The 21,843-nt window shown below is 37.4% G+C and overlaps 1 protein-coding gene across 3 annotated transcripts in view; it reads right to left on the bottom strand.

The window, feature by feature from the left end:
• The window catches only part of ASB3 (ankyrin repeat and SOCS box containing 3), a 93,193-nt gene that overhangs the window by 24,835 nt on the left and 46,515 nt on the right, over positions 1-21,843 (bottom strand). For all 3 annotated transcript variants that reach the window (XM_059943353.1, XM_059943354.1, XM_059943352.1), the window contains 4 exons: positions 11,601-11,713; positions 10,881-11,016; positions 7,951-8,128; positions 5,845-6,042 (listed from right to left, as the gene is read on the bottom strand). In XM_059943353.1, coding sequence (XP_059799336.1) covers positions 5,845-6,042; positions 7,951-8,128; positions 10,881-11,016; positions 11,601-11,713 — 625 coding nt within the window. The remainder of the gene's footprint in view (positions 1-5,844; positions 6,043-7,950; positions 8,129-10,880; positions 11,017-11,600; positions 11,714-21,843) is intronic.

Here is a 21,843-nt window from a genome sequence, read left to right as displayed (position 1 = left end):
TACAAATTCTCTTTCAAGCCCTGATGGAGAATCGGAAAAACTCATCAAGTCCTAGAGTAGTCCCTCCTATTTAACATAAATATCAAGAACAAATTGTGACACATTAAGAGATTCCACATTATATAACAGTGAAAATCATAAGACACAGAGAAAGAGGAGAAGTTTAAAAACTAAAAATGCGATGTCTAGACCTTATCTGGAGGCATGTACACTTTCCATCATACTGCTCTTTGAAGTTCAAAAATGTGCACAGAAACAGGCCCAGATAAAAAAGAAGCACAGTAAAAGGAAATTCAACATGTTAACAAGGTTTCTTTTAAACAAATAGAAATGGGCAAATATCTTGAGAATTTCAGTTTCAATTACCCAACAAAATATCCAACCAACTTATTAGCTGAATCATCAAAAGGCCATATAGTGGGGGGCTTCCTTGGTGGCACAGTGGTTGAGAATCTGCCTGCTAATGCAGGGGACACGGGTTCGAGCCCTGGTCTGGGAAGATCCCACATGCCACGGAGCAACTGGGCCCGTGAGCCACAACTACTAAGCCTGCGCGTCTGGAGCATGTGCTCCACAACAAGAGAGGCCGCGACAGTGAGAGGCCCGCGCACCGCGATGAAGACTGGCCCCCGCTCGCCGCAACTAGAGAAAGCCCTCGCACAGAAACGAAGACCCAGCACAGCCAAACATAAATAAACTAATTAATTAATTAACTTAAAAAAAAAAAAAAAGGCCATATAGTAAGTTTTAGTGAATGGCTTTCAGCCGTCAGCTGAAAATAAAATAAAAACATTAGGTTGTATCAGATGTATCCATGTGTGATATGATGACAAGAATGGACACAATTATTTTTACAAAACTAATGGGATAACAATCATTAGTATCAATTAGAAAGACACAAAATCAGGTCAGTTAAGCCAGGATCTCTTTCTACATTCATATAGAAAAGGCATTAATATTTGTTCAAATTGTCCTGAAATTTCTCAACTTCCCTCCTCTTCCACCCATTCCAGTTAAAGGAGTCTTTTTCTTCTATTTTCTCATTTGAGTTGAATTACTCAGCTATGCCCTTGAAAGACTGGCTTCATGTCACTAAAGCTGTTAACTTGTTAGCCCCAAAGGACAAAGAATGCTTTTGTACGATGGTGGAGGAGACAAGACACCTTTCTATCATGCTTTGGAGTGTGAGAAGAGCTAAGGGCCACTGCTTCAAATGGAAGCTTATCCTCTCCAAGGGATACCCAGTAAAAATGTTTCAGAATGCTAATCCTGAGCTAAAAAGTTAAATCAGCTGAATAAAATAATAAAGAAGGGAAAACTTAAAACCCAGAGCCATTATTTATATTTATTATTTTCATCACCTTTTGATATTAATTATACTATTTGTAAAAGTAGATATGTTTACTAGAACATAACAGGCCAACAGTGCAAGGAGGGTCACAAATATTAAAATTCTAGATCTCTGAGAAATACCAGAAAACATACAAATAAGAAAACAAAAGTTTTTGACTCATTAATACCTGGAGTCAGTTTAGTGCTGATTAAATCTTTCTACAACAATCTTACACCAAACTAACATTATTGTAACAACACACCATTGCTATAAAAATGAAATTTCAAAACTTATACCACTAAACTTATCTCATTGTCTATTACCAAATCTCTGAAAATTTGAATATCTAATAATTAATTTTGGAAAATGGAGTCTTCCAAGTTCCCTGGTATCATTACTGTGACTAAAACACAAATTCTTATTCATAATTGGTAAATGTAATATAGGAAATTCAAACATTGTTAAGGAAAAACAGCACAAAAAAGTTATTTTTAAATGAAAATTTTAGTCCACTGTCCTTGCTTTTTAAATGGTAATTGTAATTAATTTAATTAATTTTAAGTATGCAACCACAGAGAATCCAAATTTTCAGATACATACTTAATGAAAGAAATTAAAAATTAATGAATTTTTCAACCTCGATTTTTTCCCCAGGCACTGGCTGTATTACCCTCTGACACACTAAAACAAAACCTACTGGGAGAATGACAGTTTTCTTGCTTGATCAGCTTTACACCGAGGCCCAAAATAATCAAATGATTTTCACATTACATGTACAGTGATGACATGCAAACTAATAGCCAGACGTTAGCTTACATAAACATAATATAGAGACTAAAAATTTAATTGATGCTATTTTCTAGATAAATGGAAGATGGCAAAAATGAATTTCTTCTCCAGAAATGAAGAAGAGAATTAACCTGGATATTTTTCTGTGTGCCAATAATTGTGCAATGTACTATATTTTTATACATGTTAAATGTGAGCATATGTGATTATGATGCTATCATTGCTTAGATTTAGTCCTTTGGGAAATGTTTCCCTGTCAATTAAATTCCCCGCAGAGTAGGTAATAATGGCAAAGATATATCAAAATTAAGTCTACTGCCATGGGCCCAGGCAAACAAAAAGTCAACTGGAAAGACTAGGAGAATGTACCCTCATAAAACAGATATTCTGACGTTTTGGCTTTTTTCCTTTAGACTAACAAATAGTGTTTTCCAGTGACTTTTCTTACTGAAAACCTACCTTACTAATTAAAAATACATTTGGTCCAATTACAAGTTCCCACATGAAAGAAAATATCTGACAAGCCCTTTTAAAGCCACCAAAACAGATTTTAGTTTTGCTCTATAGGGCCATTTTACAGAGCAAAATTGCCAAGAGTAGCAAAAAACAAAGTTTGTTAGCTCATGTCTGTGACCAAAGACCACCATACGCCACACTGTTGCTTCTTTACTTTTAGTTTTCAGCAGTTTGATTATTGGTGAGCACGCTTTTCTTTGGGTTTATCCTATTTTGGTTTACTGAGCTTCTTAAATCTATAAAACTTACGTCTTTATCCAACGTTGCGAAGTTTTCGTCCATGATCAGTTCACAACCTCTTTCTCCTCCCTTCTGGACCCTAATGACATGAATGTCAACCCCAGCCATACTGTCTCTCAGGTCCCTGAGGCTCTGCTCCTTTTTGTCCCCCAAGTCGTCGTCTTCTCTGTTCTTCTGTTTGGATAATTTATATTGGTCTGTCTTGAAGTTGACTCTTTCCTCTCTCAATTCCATTCTGCTATGGAGCTCATATAGTTAATTTTTCATTTCAGATTTTATATTTCTCAGTTTTAAAGAGTCCATTTGGCTCTAGTTTTTATTTCTCAGCTGAAAATATCTACCTTTCCATTTATTTCAAGTGTGTTTACTTCATTAAGCACCATTATAATAGCTGTTTTCAATTATTTAATATCTCCAACATCTAGATCATCTCAGGGTTGACACCTGTTAATTGTCTTTTCTCTCTAAAATTGGTCATATTTTCTGGTTCTTCATATGTCAAGTCATTTTAGACTGTATCCTGGACATTACGAATAGTAATGCTGTGTGTAAACTCTAGGCCTGGGTCCTGTTATAATCTTTTGAATATAATACTGATTGTGTCTGTTTATTTTAGCAGGCATATAACCTAGTTAGGTTTAGACTACAATTTCTTTTTCACCTCTACAGACTGCTGGTTCATTTCTCAACCCTTTGCTATGCTGCTTTGGGTCTGGCCCCATGAAATGTACCATTCAGGGGCCTGAGACTTGGGCAATAGTTCAAATCTTGTTTTCAACGTCTGTTCTGTGCATTCAAAGCTTGGATGGGCTCTGGACATATGCAGGTTTGTACGCAGAATTAAGAGAACCCGTTTCTCCAGCTCTCTCTTCTCCAGGATTCCCCTCATACCCTCTGTTCCACAGGGTTCTATTTACCTGATTTCTCAGGCCAGAAAAACATTAATTTTAAGGTGTTTCGGGGTTAACAGGGGTACTGCTATGGTTTAATACATTTAATTTAAACTACACTTATAAGATGATGAGGCATGAGCTTAGCTGCTGTGACCAGGACCAAAAATATTCCTCCAAAAGTAAGATGAAGACTAAAACAGATTATTGTTACATTGGACACATAGACATACCACTATACAAAACTATACAAAACCGTTACATTCTGATCAAATAAAAAAATGTTCAGGGACTTCCCTGGTGGTGCAGTGGTTAAGAATCAGCCTGCCAATGCAGGGGACACAGGTTCGATCCCTGGTCCGGGAAGATCCCACATGCTGTGGAGCAACTAAGCCCGTGTGCCACAACTACTGAGCCTGCGCTCTAGAGCCTGTGAGCCACAACTACTGAGCCCACGTGCCACAACCACTGAAGCCCGCGCGCCTAAAGCCTGTGCTCCGCAACAAGAGAAGCCACCGCAATGAGAAGCCCGCACACCTCAACAAAGAGTAGCCCCCGCTCGCCACAGCTAGAGAAAGCCCGCACACTGCAACGAAGACCCAAGGCAGCCAAAAATAAATAAAATAAATAAATTTATAAAAAAAAATATTCAATTCTGATCTAATAATAAAATACAATGGAGATAGATATGTACAGAGAAAGGCAAATGAATCAACTAAAGTCATCAGTACAGCCCTAGTGAGGTAAACTAAAATAATTAGGGCTCCTCTGTTTATAAAGACAAAACCTAAGGAGGTATACCATGAAATCATGAAAGTTATGCATAGAGTGGATCCCAGATACTCAGATTAACCAAAACCCCAAATACTCAGAGTACAGTATATACGTAGAAGCTTAAATTCAGAACAAATGAAATGAACTACTATTTTACATAGCAAATGTTACAAGATGGTAGAGACTGAAAAGCTTAGCAAATAAGTTTTTGATAAATGTTTAAATTAAGTCATAGCTAGCAATCCATAATGGTGAATTCAGGAAAGCCAATGAAATTTGAGGTAAGCCTGCAACCTCTTTTGCGTCATTAAAAACAACAGCAACTACCTGCACAACTTAATCCATTATTGCATGGACCATAGATTTTACTCAATATGGCTTTTCTTACACATAGCCTTATTCTTGCCATCTATTGTAAAAGCTTACGAGTCTTAGAGACAAGTCTTGGCCAGAATCTAATCAATAATCTATCAGTAATTCTTCATTTATTCTACTCACAGCATCATGGCAGATCAGCAAAAGAAATATTTTAAAAAATTTTAAACTTAGTGTGACCTAAAGAAATAAACGTTACATACCAAATACATTAAAAATGCAAGAATATCTAGAAAACTAAAGTTTTATTTTACGTTCATAACAAGTCTTGTAAATATAAATTTCAAATGATAAATAGCCTGACACACGGTCAATATCATACTTGACAAAGATATTTTTAACTCTTTTTTATCTTTTTGCCCCCCAGCTTTACTGAGGTATAAATGACAAATAAGATTGTAAGATAGTTAAAGTATATAATGTGGTGATTTGACATATGTACACATTGTGAAAACATTCATCACCTCAAATATTTACCTCTTTTTTTTTTAAGAGCATTTAAGTTGTACTCTTAGCAAATGTCAATTATATAATACAGTGTTATCAACTACAGTCACCACATTATACATTAAATCTTCAGCCCTTATTCATTGTGTAACTTAAAGTTTGTTTTAATTCTTGAATTGTTTTGAAGACCAAGGATACCAGAGAATTTCTGCATTTACTTTAATATATTGAAAGTATGCTCTAAAACTGCTACCCCAAAAATATAATCCAGAGCCAAAGAGAGAAGGAAAAAAATCTGACATTATCACCTCATTTTTATTATAGTTTGACTGAACAAGGTGCATCACAGAAGGCTTTTGTCTTTGTCTGTTTTTTAAGTTACAAATTTAGCTCTAAGACATATTGTTTCACAAAAGAAAGTCATTTGGAAATACATCTCCATATAGCAAAAAAGAATAAAAATACAGAAAATATACATACTCCTTTTGGAAAGCCATACACACGGGAGAACTGAATCCGAAGACGAGGCACATCTGGGCATCTGGGCAGTAGCCAGCCTGGAGCAACATTTCTAGGCACTCTTCACGCCCTCCAAACACTGCTGAGTACACAGGACTCACTTTGTTTGGCCCAGTGTCACAGATTCGGTTAGTAAGTGGTATTAACAAGTCCAAGATTCTGCAAATACACAAATTCAGGGGTATATAATGCTTTTATATGTACATAAGTGTAGACATTTCTACAGCACATATTTTGAGTCACTCATTGATAGATTTTAAAAAGCCTTTCTGTCTTCAGTGTACTTTCTATCTATAGTAAATTATTACAAGCTACATACTCCGAAATGTTATGCTCATTACTGTTGCTTAATAGAAAGATCCTTAAACGTATCTGAAGCAGAGCTAAATAACGTTCCCATAAAAGTAAACAGATAACACACAGTCCTTTATTTTTCACGAATTATTTACCTTCCCACCAACAACCACCTTCCTCCCCAAAATTCAAATTTTATATTAGATATTTTAGGGTCTAATAAATTTTTTAAAACTTCATTATACTAGATATAAACTTGTTATCAAGAAAACAAGTTATTTTCCTTCATAAAGTAGCAACCAAAGTTTTATTTTTCTAATCAGTAAGAATTTTTTAAGATGGTGACATGAAATGAATAGTATTTTCATCAGGAAGAAGTCAGAAATTCTGCTAAAATATTGTATTCTCAGAAAAGAAGATGAGCTCTTTAAATATTAAGGCAGATTTATTTAAAAATTAAGAATAAATTAAGAATTTATAACATTCTTTCTCTTTGCTACTTTTCCTTAGGTAAGGTAGGACTAAGATAATATTTAAGGGGAACTTATATTTTACCATGAAGGAAATCATCAGTGACAAACAGAATTCTCAAAATTGAGAACAAATGAGGACAAATTCTCAAGAGGGTTTTGGTATCAATTTAAAGCTCAGAGTATAACTGTACCTAAGATTTATGATGAAATAAACAATCAACAGTTAAGAAAAACATCAAATTTTTAAACCTAAGTACTTTGTTAAAATAAAGAATCTGTTTAGTGTCTCTTATATGTAATAAATGTGCTAAATTTTTTTAAATGAGTTGGAAAAATTATACTCTTCAACATGGCACAAACATGATTACAAATATCTTTAAGGAAATAGTAAAATACCATGCCACCTAGTGGTATAATAACCCAATTACAGCATCTGTTTTCCTACTATGTATACATACTAAAGACAAGACCATTTCACTATTACTTTTTAAATTAAATAATACTAACAAGAGCTATAAAAATTATTATTGTAGTAGTATGACTCTAAAAACTTTAAATACATATTTAAAAAAACTGTTTGGTACCAATCTATGTTAAGATAGGCTGCCATATTCTCACAGGTATAACCAGGTTTAATAATTTCTGAGATTCCTGGAACCCCCAATTTCAGGGAGTTCCAACTTTCGTTAAGTCTCTCTCTCTTCAGACAATACCAAAAATTTCATTGGAATTTCTGGCTAAGGAAGAAGAGTAATAGAAGCAGGGGAAAGTACCGAGTTGAATTTGAAATAAGACAAAGAGAAGTCCAGTCAAAGGGTTCAAGATGTGAAGGACTACCCAGTCCACACAAGAGAGATCACAAACTCAAAACCTTCCTGGGTTCAAGATATGGAGGACTACCCAGTCCACACAAGAGAGATCACAAACTCAAAACCTTCCTGGGGTCAAGGAGGTAACAAAAATAAGCTGAATAAAGCCATCAGATCAATGCCTAAAGATGCCTGGGACAAGACTGGAAAGGAGTGGGAGAGTACAGCCACAGCTTAAGAAGTCAGAGAGAAGACTTAACACCCTGAGAAAGCCCCTGGGGCCACTCTGCCTCACACTAGGGAAGGGCAAGACTACGAGTTGCTGGGAATGCAAGGGGGACAAATGTGGGGGTGGATCTAGTCACCCAGCAGATCAGTAGAAAAGGGAATACCAAGGGTTACGCCTGGAGGTAAAGGGTCTGGCCCAGAAGATCTATTTCTATTACCTTTGAATTATGAGACCATTTTTATTTTCCATTTTTAACACTTACTTTGTATGGCCCATTTGTGCAGCTGCATGAATAGGTAACTGCCAATTGTCCTCATTACAGTAAAGATCAGGATCTGCCCCACTGGAAAGCAAAAGCTCCACACATTCTGTGTGGCCCTCTTGAGCAGCAATGAACAAGGGAGTAGCTTTGTCCAAGGCTTGACAATTGACATTTGCACCTAAAATAAACATTTAACATATAGCCTCCTTAATGCAAATAATAGTAATAATAATTAACAAAAATTTCAAAGCAGCTGCCTTAAAAGGGTTTCACAGTACAATAGCTTTTCTTCCTTAGTGGATACTGTTGTTAAAACATATTAATTTTCATAACTTATTGGTAATCATTTACATTGTTTTTACTTTTATGTCAGCAAGAAAACAAGTGATTAATATTTTAGAATTCATTTTTAAGCTAAAATAAGAATCTTATTCAATGAAGGATTCATTTCATTCCAACAAGCACTCTGAGGGTCCAGTAAGCAATCATTTAAAAAGGGAAAAATGCAAACCATCAAATATGGATAACTTTTCTGATCATTACTGAAAGGATAAGAAAAAAATCTAAATTATGAGACTCTACAGATGCCACTAATTGATTCAGGCTAAGATTTGTGAAAAAAAATTCCAGTAGATATGATATACATGGGGGCTATGCCTTTAAACTAATGTTGACTATACTCTTCATTATATCACTTTTCTTCATGACCAGTGCATGATAAACAGAGCCCACATTAAAAGGAAAAAGGTCTATTTAAATGGGTTTCTAAGCTGATCTTTTTAAGCATAAATCTAATCAATTATTTAGACACAAATGTATAAAGATGTGAAAAAGTTTAGTGACCTCAATTTTTGTGAAGGTTTCAAAAATAGCAGACTTCCTCAAACTTTTCTCATTGACAAATAATGTGTTAAGTATGCCAAGTATGGTGTTAATACATGACCACGAGAATTTTTAAATTTCTGGAATACAGCTCAGTGAAAAATCATCATCATCAAGGGGGGGAAAGACTACTTTTTTATTTAAAAGGATGTTCCATAAATATACCTTGAATAAACCAAAGCCCTGAAATGGGTAAAAACAATGCAAAACACAAATGGTAACTTAGAGTTTATGGAACTGTCAGAAATTCCAACTGGATATTCAACATGTCTAGATACACAGAATATTCTTGACTTGTACAAGGTGGCTTCACCTACTGTCAGCCTCAGAAAGAAATGAACACTATAACTGAGAAAAGACTAAGTCAAAAAAGAAACCTACTTAACTTTCTCTTTTAAGCAATGTTTTGTTTTGATCGACAATTTCAATGTATAAGAAAGAATAAGGAACGAGTCCCTGTAAGATTACAGGTAGAAAAGCTGGGAAAATGAGAGATAATTCACTGAAAGGAAAGTCATTTTAAAGAGTTAGAAACATGTATAGTTACCTTATAAACATACCTACATACCTTTTCAACTTGCTATTCATAACTATTCAGAGAGGAGAAGAAAAAAAAAAAAAGAACAAAGAAAAACAAAACAGGTGCTTAGTGTTCCAGGAGACAGGCTCAGCATGAGGAGTCATTAAGCTGCAGTTTAACCTATTTCATTCTAAATATTAGCTACACACTAATAACTGGAACTTACGGACTGGAAGTCACAAAATACATCACGACAGTCCTTGGGAAGGTACAACATAGAAGAAGGAAGATGAGAAATCACAAGTCCTGGATCCAAGTCCTGATTCCGCCAGGGAATACTTCCTAGATCTTTGGCAAGGCACTTAAATGCTCAGAGCCTGGGATTCTTTTTTTAATTAATTAATTAATTAATTAATTAGGCTCTGTCAGGTCTTAGTTGCGGCATGCAGGTTCTTCTCTAGTTGTGGCATGTGGGCTCCAGAGCACACAGGCTCAGTAGTTGCAGCATGCAGCCTCTCTAGTTGTGGTGCACGGGCTCTAGAGTGCACGGGCTCAGCAGTTGTGGCACACGGGCCCAGATGCCCCGTGGCATGTGGGATCCTAGCTCCTTGACCAGTGATCGAACCCACGTCCCCTGCATTAGAAGGCGGATTCCTAACCACTGGACCACCAGGGGAGTCCCCAAGCCTGGGATTCTTAATACAAAAAAAAAAAAAAAAATGCTTGAGCAAATGATTTGGGGGATTCTCTCAACTTTAAACTTTGTTTTGGTAATTTATTAAAAGTTTAGGTATTACAGAAGATATGTGAAAAGTCTAAGTATTAAAAAAAATTGCGTGGTGGCAAATCTTGTGTATTTCCCATCTGCTCTTGACTATCCATGCTTCGTCAGGTTAGCAGTGTGAGTGCACACACAGTGTCTGGAAGAACTGAAAAGCTCTTACATAACAAAAGTTTCTGGTCACAGAAATGTCACACAGAGTAAGAATGCCACCTCAACACCATCCTCTCCGACAATGCTGAATGTGTAATGGTTGCCACTGAGAAACCTTTAACAGGCTTCTGTTGTTATTTATTAACATAATAAAGTGTAAACATGCTTTGAAATAAACCCATTTAAATATCACACAATTGATCAAAACATACAACTCAAAGGGTTAATATACAAAATAACTATCTAAAAAATTAATTAAGCCTATACTAGTCTTGTACCCTAGAAAGCTGGAATTGCTCAGGTCCCTATAATAAAGAACAGCACCATCATTCAACTTGCCAATAAACCTGCTTTAATGATAGATCATTATGGTCCTACTCAGATAAATTAGTAGTTGCGCATTGTATTATGTTAGTAATAGAGACTTAGTAACCAGGCTTATAAATGAACTTGTATGTACTCTTATTTACCACTAACATAAGACCATAAATTCCAGAACCTAATTTATATCTGGTCAAGAATTACTCTTCCTAAGAAGATACAAAGTTAAAACTCATGATCTTAACAGTGTAAAGACGAATGGATTAGTCTTACCCGATGATATAAGTATGCTCAAGCTTTCTAGCTTGCCATATTGAGCAGCCACAAATAAAGGTGTGATCCCAAAGTCATCCTGGCATTCCTTGTTTGCTCCTTTTTTAAGAAGCAATTTTATGATCTCAGCATTTTCCTAAGGCACAGATTCATATTTTAAATAAGAGAAAACAAAGAAAATAGAAGATATCTTTTTCATTGTTGTGTGTATGTTTTTTATCCTCACTAAAGGAAAAAAGTGTATTGGTGGATGGGAAGAAAGTGTTAAACAATCAGATTATTCTGTACCTTTAGCTAGAACATTAAACATAAACAGATAAAACACTGGGAATCTCTAGGAATTATAATCCTTATAAAATCCTGCAAAATTAGTTTGCAAGTACAAGCACTAAGATGTCATCACAGTTTCTAAACACAGTGCTATAAATAAAATAAGCCGTTGCTCGCTATCAGTTTATATCCCAAATATTCTGATGGTCTCTTAACTATGCTATCAACGTTTGAAAAACTTAAGATAATCCCTGCAGCCCAAAGCTACTAGAACTACTAGAGCAGTTGGCTTATTCAGAATGACCGTTAGCATTTAGACTGCCTTTTCTGTACTGCACTAACCATCATAAATCACAGGCAAGTAGGAAGCAAAAACTGTACAGAACTGTCATTTTAAAAGGGTAAAACACACAATTTACATGGAAATGAAATAATAAATTCAGAGTTTACCTGAAAAGTAGCCTGGTGCAAGGTGTTCCATCCACACATAGAATGAGATCCAGTAACATCTGCTCCATAATGAAGTAGCAGCCTTACCACATCTATCTGTCCATTTTCAACAGCTGCAATACAACAGTCAAAAAAATTACTGTCAGTAAAAAGCCATGTTTGTAGGACGGGGCACTTCGGTGATGTTCCCATCACTTATTCAGCTTCGAACTCACAATACTGTGATCTTTCCTATCAACAAATCAAAACATATATGTACTCCTTATGCAATTCCAAAACATTTATCACAATTGTCTTAGCCCAAACCCATTAATATATACATCCTTTTGGTACACATACAAAATTATTTTCAATTGTATCTTAAAAGATACAGAGGAGGGCTTCCCTGGTGGCGCAGTGGTTGAGACTCTGCCTGCCAATGGCAGGGACACGGGTTCAAGCCCTGGTCTGGGAAGATCCCACATGCCGCGGAGCAACTAAGCCCGTGAGCCACAACTACTGAGCCTGCGCGTCTGGAGTCTGTGCTCCGCAACAAGAGAGATCGCGATAATAAGAGGCCCGCGCACCGCGATGAAGAGTGGCCCCCACTTGCCACAACTAGAGAAAGCCCTCGCACAGAAACGAAGACCCAACACAGCCATAAGTAAATTAAATAAATAAATAATTAATTTAAAAAAAAAAAAAAAAAAAAGATACAGAGGAAATGGAAGCAGGAGGCAAACATATTCTCTTTGATAATGGAGATAATATGCGTTTCTATTTTGTTAAAAATGCAAATGAGAGGGGGATGGGATGAACAGGTCAGAAGAAACAGCAGTAGTCTGGAGAAACAGTCTCAAAAGAATTGAAAGGTTGGCTATTACCATCTGATCACAAATGACAATAGTAAATGACAAGCAAACTGAAAGCACAATACTGCAAGTCTGCATCTTAGATATTTTTACAATAATAAATGACAATCAGTGTTAAAATGATGTTCTTATATCAAGCAATGAAAATTTAGTAGAATTTGTTTCACATCCAATTCATACATCATTATCAGTGACTGCTGGCAAAAATCACTCCATAGCCAAAAGCCTGAGTTGAAGATTATCAGGTTGTCAGTGGTGATATATGAAACAGAGTGTAGATAAGTTTGTTTCCATGAATTAGGGAGACCTTCTAAAAATGAAAGTCGAAAAAATTTGTTTTATTAAATATGCTATAGAAGTCAGACAGAGAGAAAATTTTTAGTATCATAAATACATTAAGATATCTGATGTCTGCATCTCTAGTGAAAAAAATTTCTCAATGGTAAAATGGCATTTTTATAGCTCTTGCTAATTATTTCAAAATAAGGCAAATGGTTAATTAATGGTTAATCGTTAAGAAATAGTGGTTTAGGGACTTCCCTGGTGGCGCAGTGGTTAAGAATCCACCTGCAAATGCAGGGGACACGGATCCGAGCCCTGGTCCGGGAAGATCCCACATGCTGCGGAGCAACTAAGCCCGTGCACCACAACTACTGAAGCCTGTGCGCCTAGATCCCGTGATCTGCAATAAGAGAAGCCACTGCAATGAGAAGCCCGCACACCACAACGAAGAGTAGCCCCCACTCACCACAACTAGAGAAAGCCCATGCACAGCAACAAAGACCCAACGCAGCCAAAAATAAAATATTAAATAATTAAATAATTAAATAAATAAATAAACCTTTAGAAAAAAAGAAATAGTGGTTTAGAAAAATGTATTTACAGCTTACATCCTACTACCAAAGCCTCTCCTTTGGAAGAGCTGGGTTAACTTCTTTGTCCTTATATAATAAGTTACCAAATTGGAGGGGGAGTGGGAACCAGAATGACCAAGTATATTATACTTCAATGAAAGTTATTTAAAAAAAAACAACAAAAAAACCCAGACTCGAACTTACTATTTGTTTGCCTCCTTATCATTAGTAAAGTACGCTTGAGGAGAGAAACTGTGTTCCGTTCCCCTTACGTGCCAAGTGCCAATCGCAAACAGAAGACAGGCAATAAATAAGCATTGACTCAGTGAATGAAAAATAAATGTCTAAAATAAAATATGATTTTCTCTTTTTAAGAATTCATTCCTCTCCAAACGGAATAGCCTTCAGAACTATACTTCTGGATATGACAAAATAACTGGTACTAAACTAGCCATCATAAGAGTGGGAAATATACATAAAGCAACTTTTTCTAGCATTAAACCATGGGCAAAAGACTGATTCCTAAGGAAAGGGAAACACATGAGGTGAGTCCCATGATCACCCCAGCTTTCTGCCTGGGGACATTTCTGGATTATGGTGCAATGAGCTGAAGTCCAAGCACAGGAAGGGTAAGGTTGAAGAAAGAATACTCCAAGCAGAGGAAATGATCCGAGCAGAGTGAAGCAGTCCGCTGAGCTAAGGAGGAAGATATCAGAGTTTAAGCAGTTGAAATTGGTGGGGCAAACCCCAAGAGAAAAGAGAACTGTGCGAGGGGAGGCCCCACTGTGGAAGTTCTCCAAGATTCCTTGCCTGAGGTCTGGACTACACATGTACAAGGCAAGATGAAGCTTACCAGAGAACTGCTAAAGGGTTAAGAATAGAACAGAGATAAGTAGAAGACAGTGCTGAGGGGCAATGGAACTCCTAGGAGTTCTGGCCCAGTCAGAGTGGTGAAACCACACTGATACTTTGATAGCTTGTTAACACTCTGGGCATCCAGCTGAGACACCCAAAAGGCAGAGCCCTAGGCATAAAGACCACATCTGAGACTAAGGCCTACTCTAGACATGCTCTAAGGAAGCCTAAAATAAGCCCTGATCAAGAAGGAGGCAGAGGCTGGGAACTGAATCCTCCTGGGAGTTAGATCTGGGAAATACCTTATGCTCTCAACAAAGCATAAAACCAAAGCTAAACAAGTTCAAGGTCATAAGCCAGTAAATAATCTACCTATTATTTAAAAAAAAGAAAAAAACTCACTATTTTCAGAGGATAAGAGAATTCAAGTCTGTGACATACTATTCACAATGCCCAGTAAGTATACAAGTCAGAAAGTAGTGAGCAGAAACTGATCCCAAGATGGCTCAGACATTGGATTTAACAGATTAACTAATGCAGCTACTATAAATATGCTTTAAAGCTTTAAGGAAAATATGTTCAAAGATTTTACTTTTAATATCTATGGTATACACACAGCATACACAGAGAATCTGAGTAATGAAACTGTTTAAAAAAAAAAAAAAGAACCAACTGGAAATTCCAGAACTGAAAAAAGAAATGGATGGGCTTAAAAGAAGATCAGAGATGGTAGAAGAGTGGATGAACTTGAAGACATCAATATAAATCAACCAGGGACTTCCCTGGCGGTCCAGTGGTTAAGACTCCATGCTACCACTTCAGGGGGCATGGGTTCGATCCCTGGTTGGGGAACTAAGATCCTGCACGCCACACAGCATGGCCAAAAAAAGAAGGAAAAAAAAAAAATATATATATATATATATGTGTATCATCCTATCTGAAGAACTGAGAGAGGAAAAAAAAAAGACTACAGGAAAATCAACTGTACACATCAAACAGTCCAGCATACATTAATTGGAGTCTCAGAAGGAGAAGAGAGTAAAAACTGGGCAGCAAAAAATACATTTGAAGAAAAAAAATGCCTGAAATTTTCTAAAATTTGATTTAAAAAACAAAAACAAAAGCCACATTGACTTACAAATCCCAGAAAATCAGCAAACCACAGTGCTTTGGAAGAAGCCACTATACTTACGACTTCACATTCTATGTAAATTAAGGATGATTATATAAACATACCTGACAGCTCTGTGGAAGAATTTAAGTGACTATAAAAGTAGCTGCAAACAACAAGCCATTGAAATCAACTTAGCTATAATAATAGTTTCATTTTTTTTCCAGGGCTCTTATTTGCATTTGAAATAAAATCTACCATTTTACCATGTCCTTTGAGACTTTGCAATAGTTAAATAATTAATCCAATCATTCAACAGTGCCAGGGACTGTACTAAGCACAAGAGGCATAGCAAGCAACCAGACCTACAAAGTAGTTGCCTTCATGGAACTTCCATTCTAGTGGGAGAGACAGATAATAAACAAGCACACGGATAAAGGAAATAAGTTCTGATAAAAGAAACTGCGAAATTACTTTTTGTGGGAAAAAAAGTGGAAGAAATTAACAAGGTAAACTAAAGAGCAGTGACTGAGTATGAGAGTGCTATGTTAGAAAAGAGGATAGAGGTCATCTCTTTGAAACAGAGACCTCTGAACAGAGAAATGAGAGATAAGCAGTAAGCCATGCAAAGAGGTGGAAGAAGAGTACTCCAAACAGGAAATAAGAAGTGTAAAGGCAGTGAGGTACGAAAGAGCTGAGTATGTTTGGAATAGCCAAGATGGCCAGTGTGACTGAAGTGAAGTCAAGGAAAGGAAATAAAGCAAGAGAGGTAGAAAGAAGCCAAATTTTGTAAGCCTTGGCAAAAAAGTTAGCTTTTTTTTTTTTTTAAGGAAAAAATGAATTTGTAGTTGGAGCTACTCCTAGGAGCACAGCTCATCACCTGCTTGTTCAGGACATAAATCCTGAGGAGCTGAGTGATCTGCCCAAAGTCACAGAGCCAGAGCCCAGGCTTCCTAGTTAGTCAGGACTCCCTCAACTACACCTGGAAATATTAACAAGAATAGGAGTCAGCAAACTGTTTCTGTAAAGGGCCAGAAAATACAGACAGTCCCCAACTTAAGATGGTTTGACAACAATTTTTCGACTTTACAGCGGTGCAAAAAGGATACACATTCAGGAGAAACTGTACTTCAAATTTTGATATTTTCCTGGGCTAGCAATATGTGGTATGATCATCTCTCACAATGCTGGGCAGTGGCAGCAAGCTGCAGCTCCCAGTCAGCCACAAAAACACGAGGATGAACAGCTGATATACTCACAACCATTCTACACCCATACAACCATTCTGTTTTTCACTTTCAATATAGTTTCAATAAATTACACGAGATATTCAACACTTTATTATAAAATAAGTTTTGTGTTAGATGATTGTGCCTAATGTAAGGCACAACGTAGGCTAATGCAAGTGTTCTGAGCACATATAAGGTAGGCTAGACTAAACGATGATGTTCGGTAGGCTAGGTGTATTAAGTGCATTTTTGACTTACAACATTTTCAGTTTACAATGGGCTTACTGGGATGTAAACCCATCCTAAGTTGAGGAAAATCTGTACTCTATTACATCTAGTTTCTCTGGTTCAACATTATGCTTGTAAAATTTATCAATATTGTTGCCTCTAGCTGCAGATCATTCCTCTTCATTGTTGTATAGTAATCCATTGTGTAAATAGAACACAATTTATTTACCCGTTCTATTGTTGGCAGATGCTCTTTGGATAGCTTCCTGTTTGGGGCTGTTATAGAGTGCTACAACGAGACTATTCTAGTACGTCTTTTACTGAACACTGATACACATTACTGTTGAATATATGCCTAGGAATGGAATTCCTGGTACAGAGAGTATGTATATACTCAGCTTTAGTAAGTTCTTCCAAACAGTTTTTCAAAGTGCCTATACCCAATTCACACTCCCATTAGCAATCTATCTTCTGGTTGCTTCATATCCTCATAAACACTTGGCACATTCAATCTTTTTCTTTTTAGCCATTCTGGTAGGTGTGTAGTGTTTACTCTTACCTTAATCATCAGTCACTTCAAATTCTCTTTGGAAGTAGTTGAGATATGAATAAATAAACAAAATATAACATTGTCTTTATCCTGAGTTCCTTTGGGACTCACTAGCCTGGGCATACAAGTGAAGTTATGTTAAACTGTAAACTAAAATTTCAAATCCTGACATTGGGGTTACAGAAGAAACAAGCTGATAACAGCTATAGCTGGCTGACGGTACAAAGGAGTTCACTATATTATGTTCTCTACTTTCGTATATATTTTAAATGTTTCACAATAAAAGTTTTTAGTGTTTTTCACCAGTTCATGGCCCCACTTGCATAATATGGAAGCTGTATCTCCTGACAAACTCTACCCCACTAAGAACTTCTGATCTCCTAAATAATCCTGTCATCTTCTTCTCTGAGACACCTTCTTGATGTCCACAGTTGTAAAGGCCACTTGAAGGTTATAACTGGCACAGTGCCAATGAGAATGACGTCACCCAGGCCATACGTGCCATTTATTTCCCAATTCTGAATATGCAAGATGCCAAAGTGATGCTGGTTTCCCTGCAGTGCCCACTGTATAGGCAACATGCTACATCTGAGCAGCAGTGGAGAAGATGCCCTGTTCCCAACCTAACCCACAGCATGCTCTGTCACCGAGCTTCCTATAGAGTAGGGCCGCTCATATCCCTGTGTCTCTCAGAGCTGCTCATGGAAACAGATCCTTCACCTTCTGCCTTCAGCTCCTCTCACTACAGGGCTCAAATATGAATCCCTGAAGCTGGAAAACCAGGCTGTTCTTCCACCCTTGTCTCCCAGAAGCCCCTCTAACACCCAGTTACTCAAATAAAAATCTCCACCGGAAAACCATTCATTCTGCTCCTGAATTTGCCACCTACTTGTTCATGACACAAGTGCTCAGGCATCTCAGACATATCTGAATTATAATTTAGGATCAAGATGATGCCCTAACTCTAGTGGAAAGAACACAGATAGTGTAGTCAGGCACTCTGTCCAGCTGTGAGCAAGTTAGTCTCTCAACCTCATTACACATATAAAATAAGGATAATCTACTTACCTATGGGCTTTTATGTTGATTGAATAATTAATATAAGTAAATACAGTAGGTACTCAATAAATGTTCCTTCTTTCTCTCCCTCAGTCTCCCTTACCCCTTTCCTGATATATAACTGGTCAACTTCTTTTCCTAATAAACTCCACAAATAGGATACTCAGAAGGTTAGCTTTTCAATCATGAGGAGTTAGGCCATAATTACAGTTCCCTCAATACTAATACAGCTCTCTGACTAAACTCATATTGGTCACCTTCACTCCATGCACCCTAAGGACAGCCTCTTCCCTTTGCAGGATCAATCCTTTTGTCCAACAACCTAATTAACTGCAACCGTCATCCAGTACTACAAGAAGTGCATATCCAAGTCCCCTCCTAAGTGAGAGTGCAGATCCTCAGGTTTCCCCAATTTATTGTCCAATTTACTTCCTCCATGATAATTACCCACAAACCAGTTTTATTAGTTTAAATAAACGTTTATGTTTATCTTTCCTCCTCCACAGCCATACCGATCTTGTCTTACAAACATATACACTATTTCCCACCCTCAAAAAAGGAATCCAAAGCCCATAATCCTCTATCTTTCCATGGCCACCACCTGTATTCACTTGCCAGATTTTTCTCTCTTCCAAAAAACAGAACTAGGTCTATAGGCAGATGCTGTTTATACAGAACTTTCATGCTCTTTCTTTTCCTTCCACTTCCTGTCCAAGTTTGCAGAGACCTAAAGACATTTCCTTAAGACTGGAGCGTGAGTCTGATAATCACCTAATCAACTGAGGATAATGAGGGAAATTCAGCTGCAATTTCTACCATCCCACTGATAAGCAAGCTGATTGGCTAAGCTGGTGTTTCTTTGCTCCCTCACCTCTCTACATGGGACCCATCTAGTACCACATGCTACAGCAAAGAAGGCCAACATTTCAAAGATAGAAGAGGACTACAGCTCAGTTAAGGACATACGAAGAGCTGCGCTCTCTGATACAGAAGCCAGTAGCCATATGTGGCTATTTAAATCTAATTAATTAAAATTAAATTAAGTGAAAATTTGAGTACCTCAATCAAACTAGCTTCATTTGAAGTGCTCAAGAGCCACACTTGGCTAGTGACTGGACAGTACAGATTTAGGACACTTCCAAATTCTATTGGACGGCTCTGGTCTAGAGTTTAGAATTTAACTAAATTGGAATTTAACCTAGAATACTAGGCATATCTATCTCCAAGATACATGCCTGGCAATGAGGACAGGGAGCCAGGCCATTTGTTGTGGTTCCTATGGTTTGGGGCAGGTGTTCAAGGACAGAAAGGAAATGAGTAATTCTGGAACCTGGAAAAGTACTGTGGATTCCCAGAGAGAAAAAGAAAGCAGAATCATAGGATCTGGTATTACACTGGCATTGAACAGAGACCAGAGCCCAAGGATAAAGAATAAACATGAAATAAAACACCCCATTTGGAAGACACAGCTCAAAGTGTCTGGGGTACACAGAGAGATGGGAGAAAGGCTTTCCTCCCTTCAATCCAAACACGTATTGTCTGTAAGACTCTAGCTGAGACAGCAGAAAAGAAGAACCAGAAGCTCTGATGGCAGGGACACTGCCCCTCCCACAACAGGTCCGGTTATTGTGCTGAAGAAACCTGTAACAGCAAAAGTCTAACAAAGTAAGAATGATATGAGAACATCGTTACCTGCGATAATTTCTAGGAAGACATTTATATTTTTGAAGAAACACATCTTTCCATTTCCTATATTTAAGGGGGAAAAAGAAGTAATCTAGGATAACATAACCTGAATAACAAAATATTGTTGAAAAGGAGAAATCAAGGAAGTAGAAGCAGCCGCTGACCCACATAAAACTTCTAACCAAAATCAGAACTCAGTTGAGGGGCTTCCCTCGTGGCACAGTGGTTGAGAATCTGCCTGCCAATGCAGGGGACACGGGTTCGAGCCCTGGTCTGGGAGGATCCCACATGCCGCGGAGCAACTGGGCCCGTGAGCCACAACTACTGAGCCTGCGTGTCTGGAGCCTGCGCTCCGCAACAAGAGAGGCCGCGATAATGAGAGGCCCATGCACCGCGATGAAGAGTGGCCCCCGCTTGCCACAACTAGAGAAAGCCCTTGCACAGAAACGAAGACCCAACACAGCCATAAATAAATAAATAAATAAATAAAAAGCTAGGTGCTTTTAAACAGAATAAAAGCAGAATGACCTCCGCCTTCTAAAAAAAAAAAAAAAACTCAGTTGAGGCATGTAGCACACAGAGTGCAGTCACAAGCCCCACATGAAGATTTCATGAAGACATGGACTCAACATAGGATTCTCATCTGGGAGAAATATGGTAGAGCTATACATACATGTAAGGAATAAATCTAACTAGGAGTATTAAACTCTAACTAAAAATAGTAAACAATGATCATTATTTAATGCAGCACTCATTAAACAATAAATTTCTAAAGGAGGGATTTTTTAAAATGTAATTATCCTACTGAATGCTCTTTTGGAAAAATGCCTAATGTGACTATGTGTTCTAGGGAACTACTGTAGACAAGTTCTGTACCAAATGCAAATTGTAGTGAGCTGAGTTTTACATCTATAAGCTAGAATATACTCTTTCATCTTGAGGCTCAGATTGTGACAGTAGTTCTACTGAGAAACATCACAGTCAGTAAGGCTGTAATGAACAGTTTAACCACAGGCTGTCCATCTCCTCTAGTTATAGCAACAGGTTGGTGATTTCTGAGGGCCTCAGAGATCATCTACGTATTCTATTAGTACATTTGATTTATATATGAATTTTTAACTGTATCTATGCTTCTTAAGTTCTACATGTACTCTATTCTCCATTATGCACTTCATTTTTCTCTACAATTCACTGATAAAATAATCTTTCCATTGTATATCTAATTTGAATAAAACGTTTTTCCCTACCTCTTTCACAAAGCAAAAAAGAATGTTCGGGGCTTCCCTGGTGGCGCAGTGGTTGAGAATCTGCCTGCCAATGCAGGGGACACGGGTTCGAGCCCTGGTCTGGGAAGATCCCACATGCCACGGAGCAACTGGGCCCGTGAGCCACAATTACTGAGCCTGCGTGTCTGGAGCCTGTGCTCCGCAACAAGAGAGGCCGCGATGGTGAGAGGCCCGCACACCGCGATGAAGAGTGGTCCCCACTTGCCGCAACTAGAGAAAGCCCTCACACAGAAACGAAGACTCAACACAGTCATAAATAAATAAATAAAAGAACGTGAATTTCTTTAAAAAAAAAAAAAAAAAAAAAGCAAACTGGGCTATTCATAAAAAAAAAAAAAGAATGTTCGTAGCCATTTTATCTACTGTGTATTTCTCTGGTCCTGTGGTTACACTGACATCTGGTGGCACTAGAAAAGAAACTAGACTGAAATGACAAGTGATTTTTTTTTCTAGTGTTTTGAATTTATTCTATGTCACCTCAGATTTTATGTTTTTCTAAGACTTTACCTATACCCAGGACAGGAGAACTATTAA

The sequence above is a fragment of the Balaenoptera ricei genome, chromosome 13 (assembly GCF_028023285.1).
Source record: "Balaenoptera ricei isolate mBalRic1 chromosome 13, mBalRic1.hap2, whole genome shotgun sequence".
Taxonomy (NCBI): domain Eukaryota; kingdom Metazoa; phylum Chordata; class Mammalia; order Artiodactyla; family Balaenopteridae; genus Balaenoptera; species Balaenoptera ricei.
The sequence above is the reverse complement of the archived record's forward strand: the minus strand, read 5'-3'. Positions and strand labels throughout refer to the sequence as shown.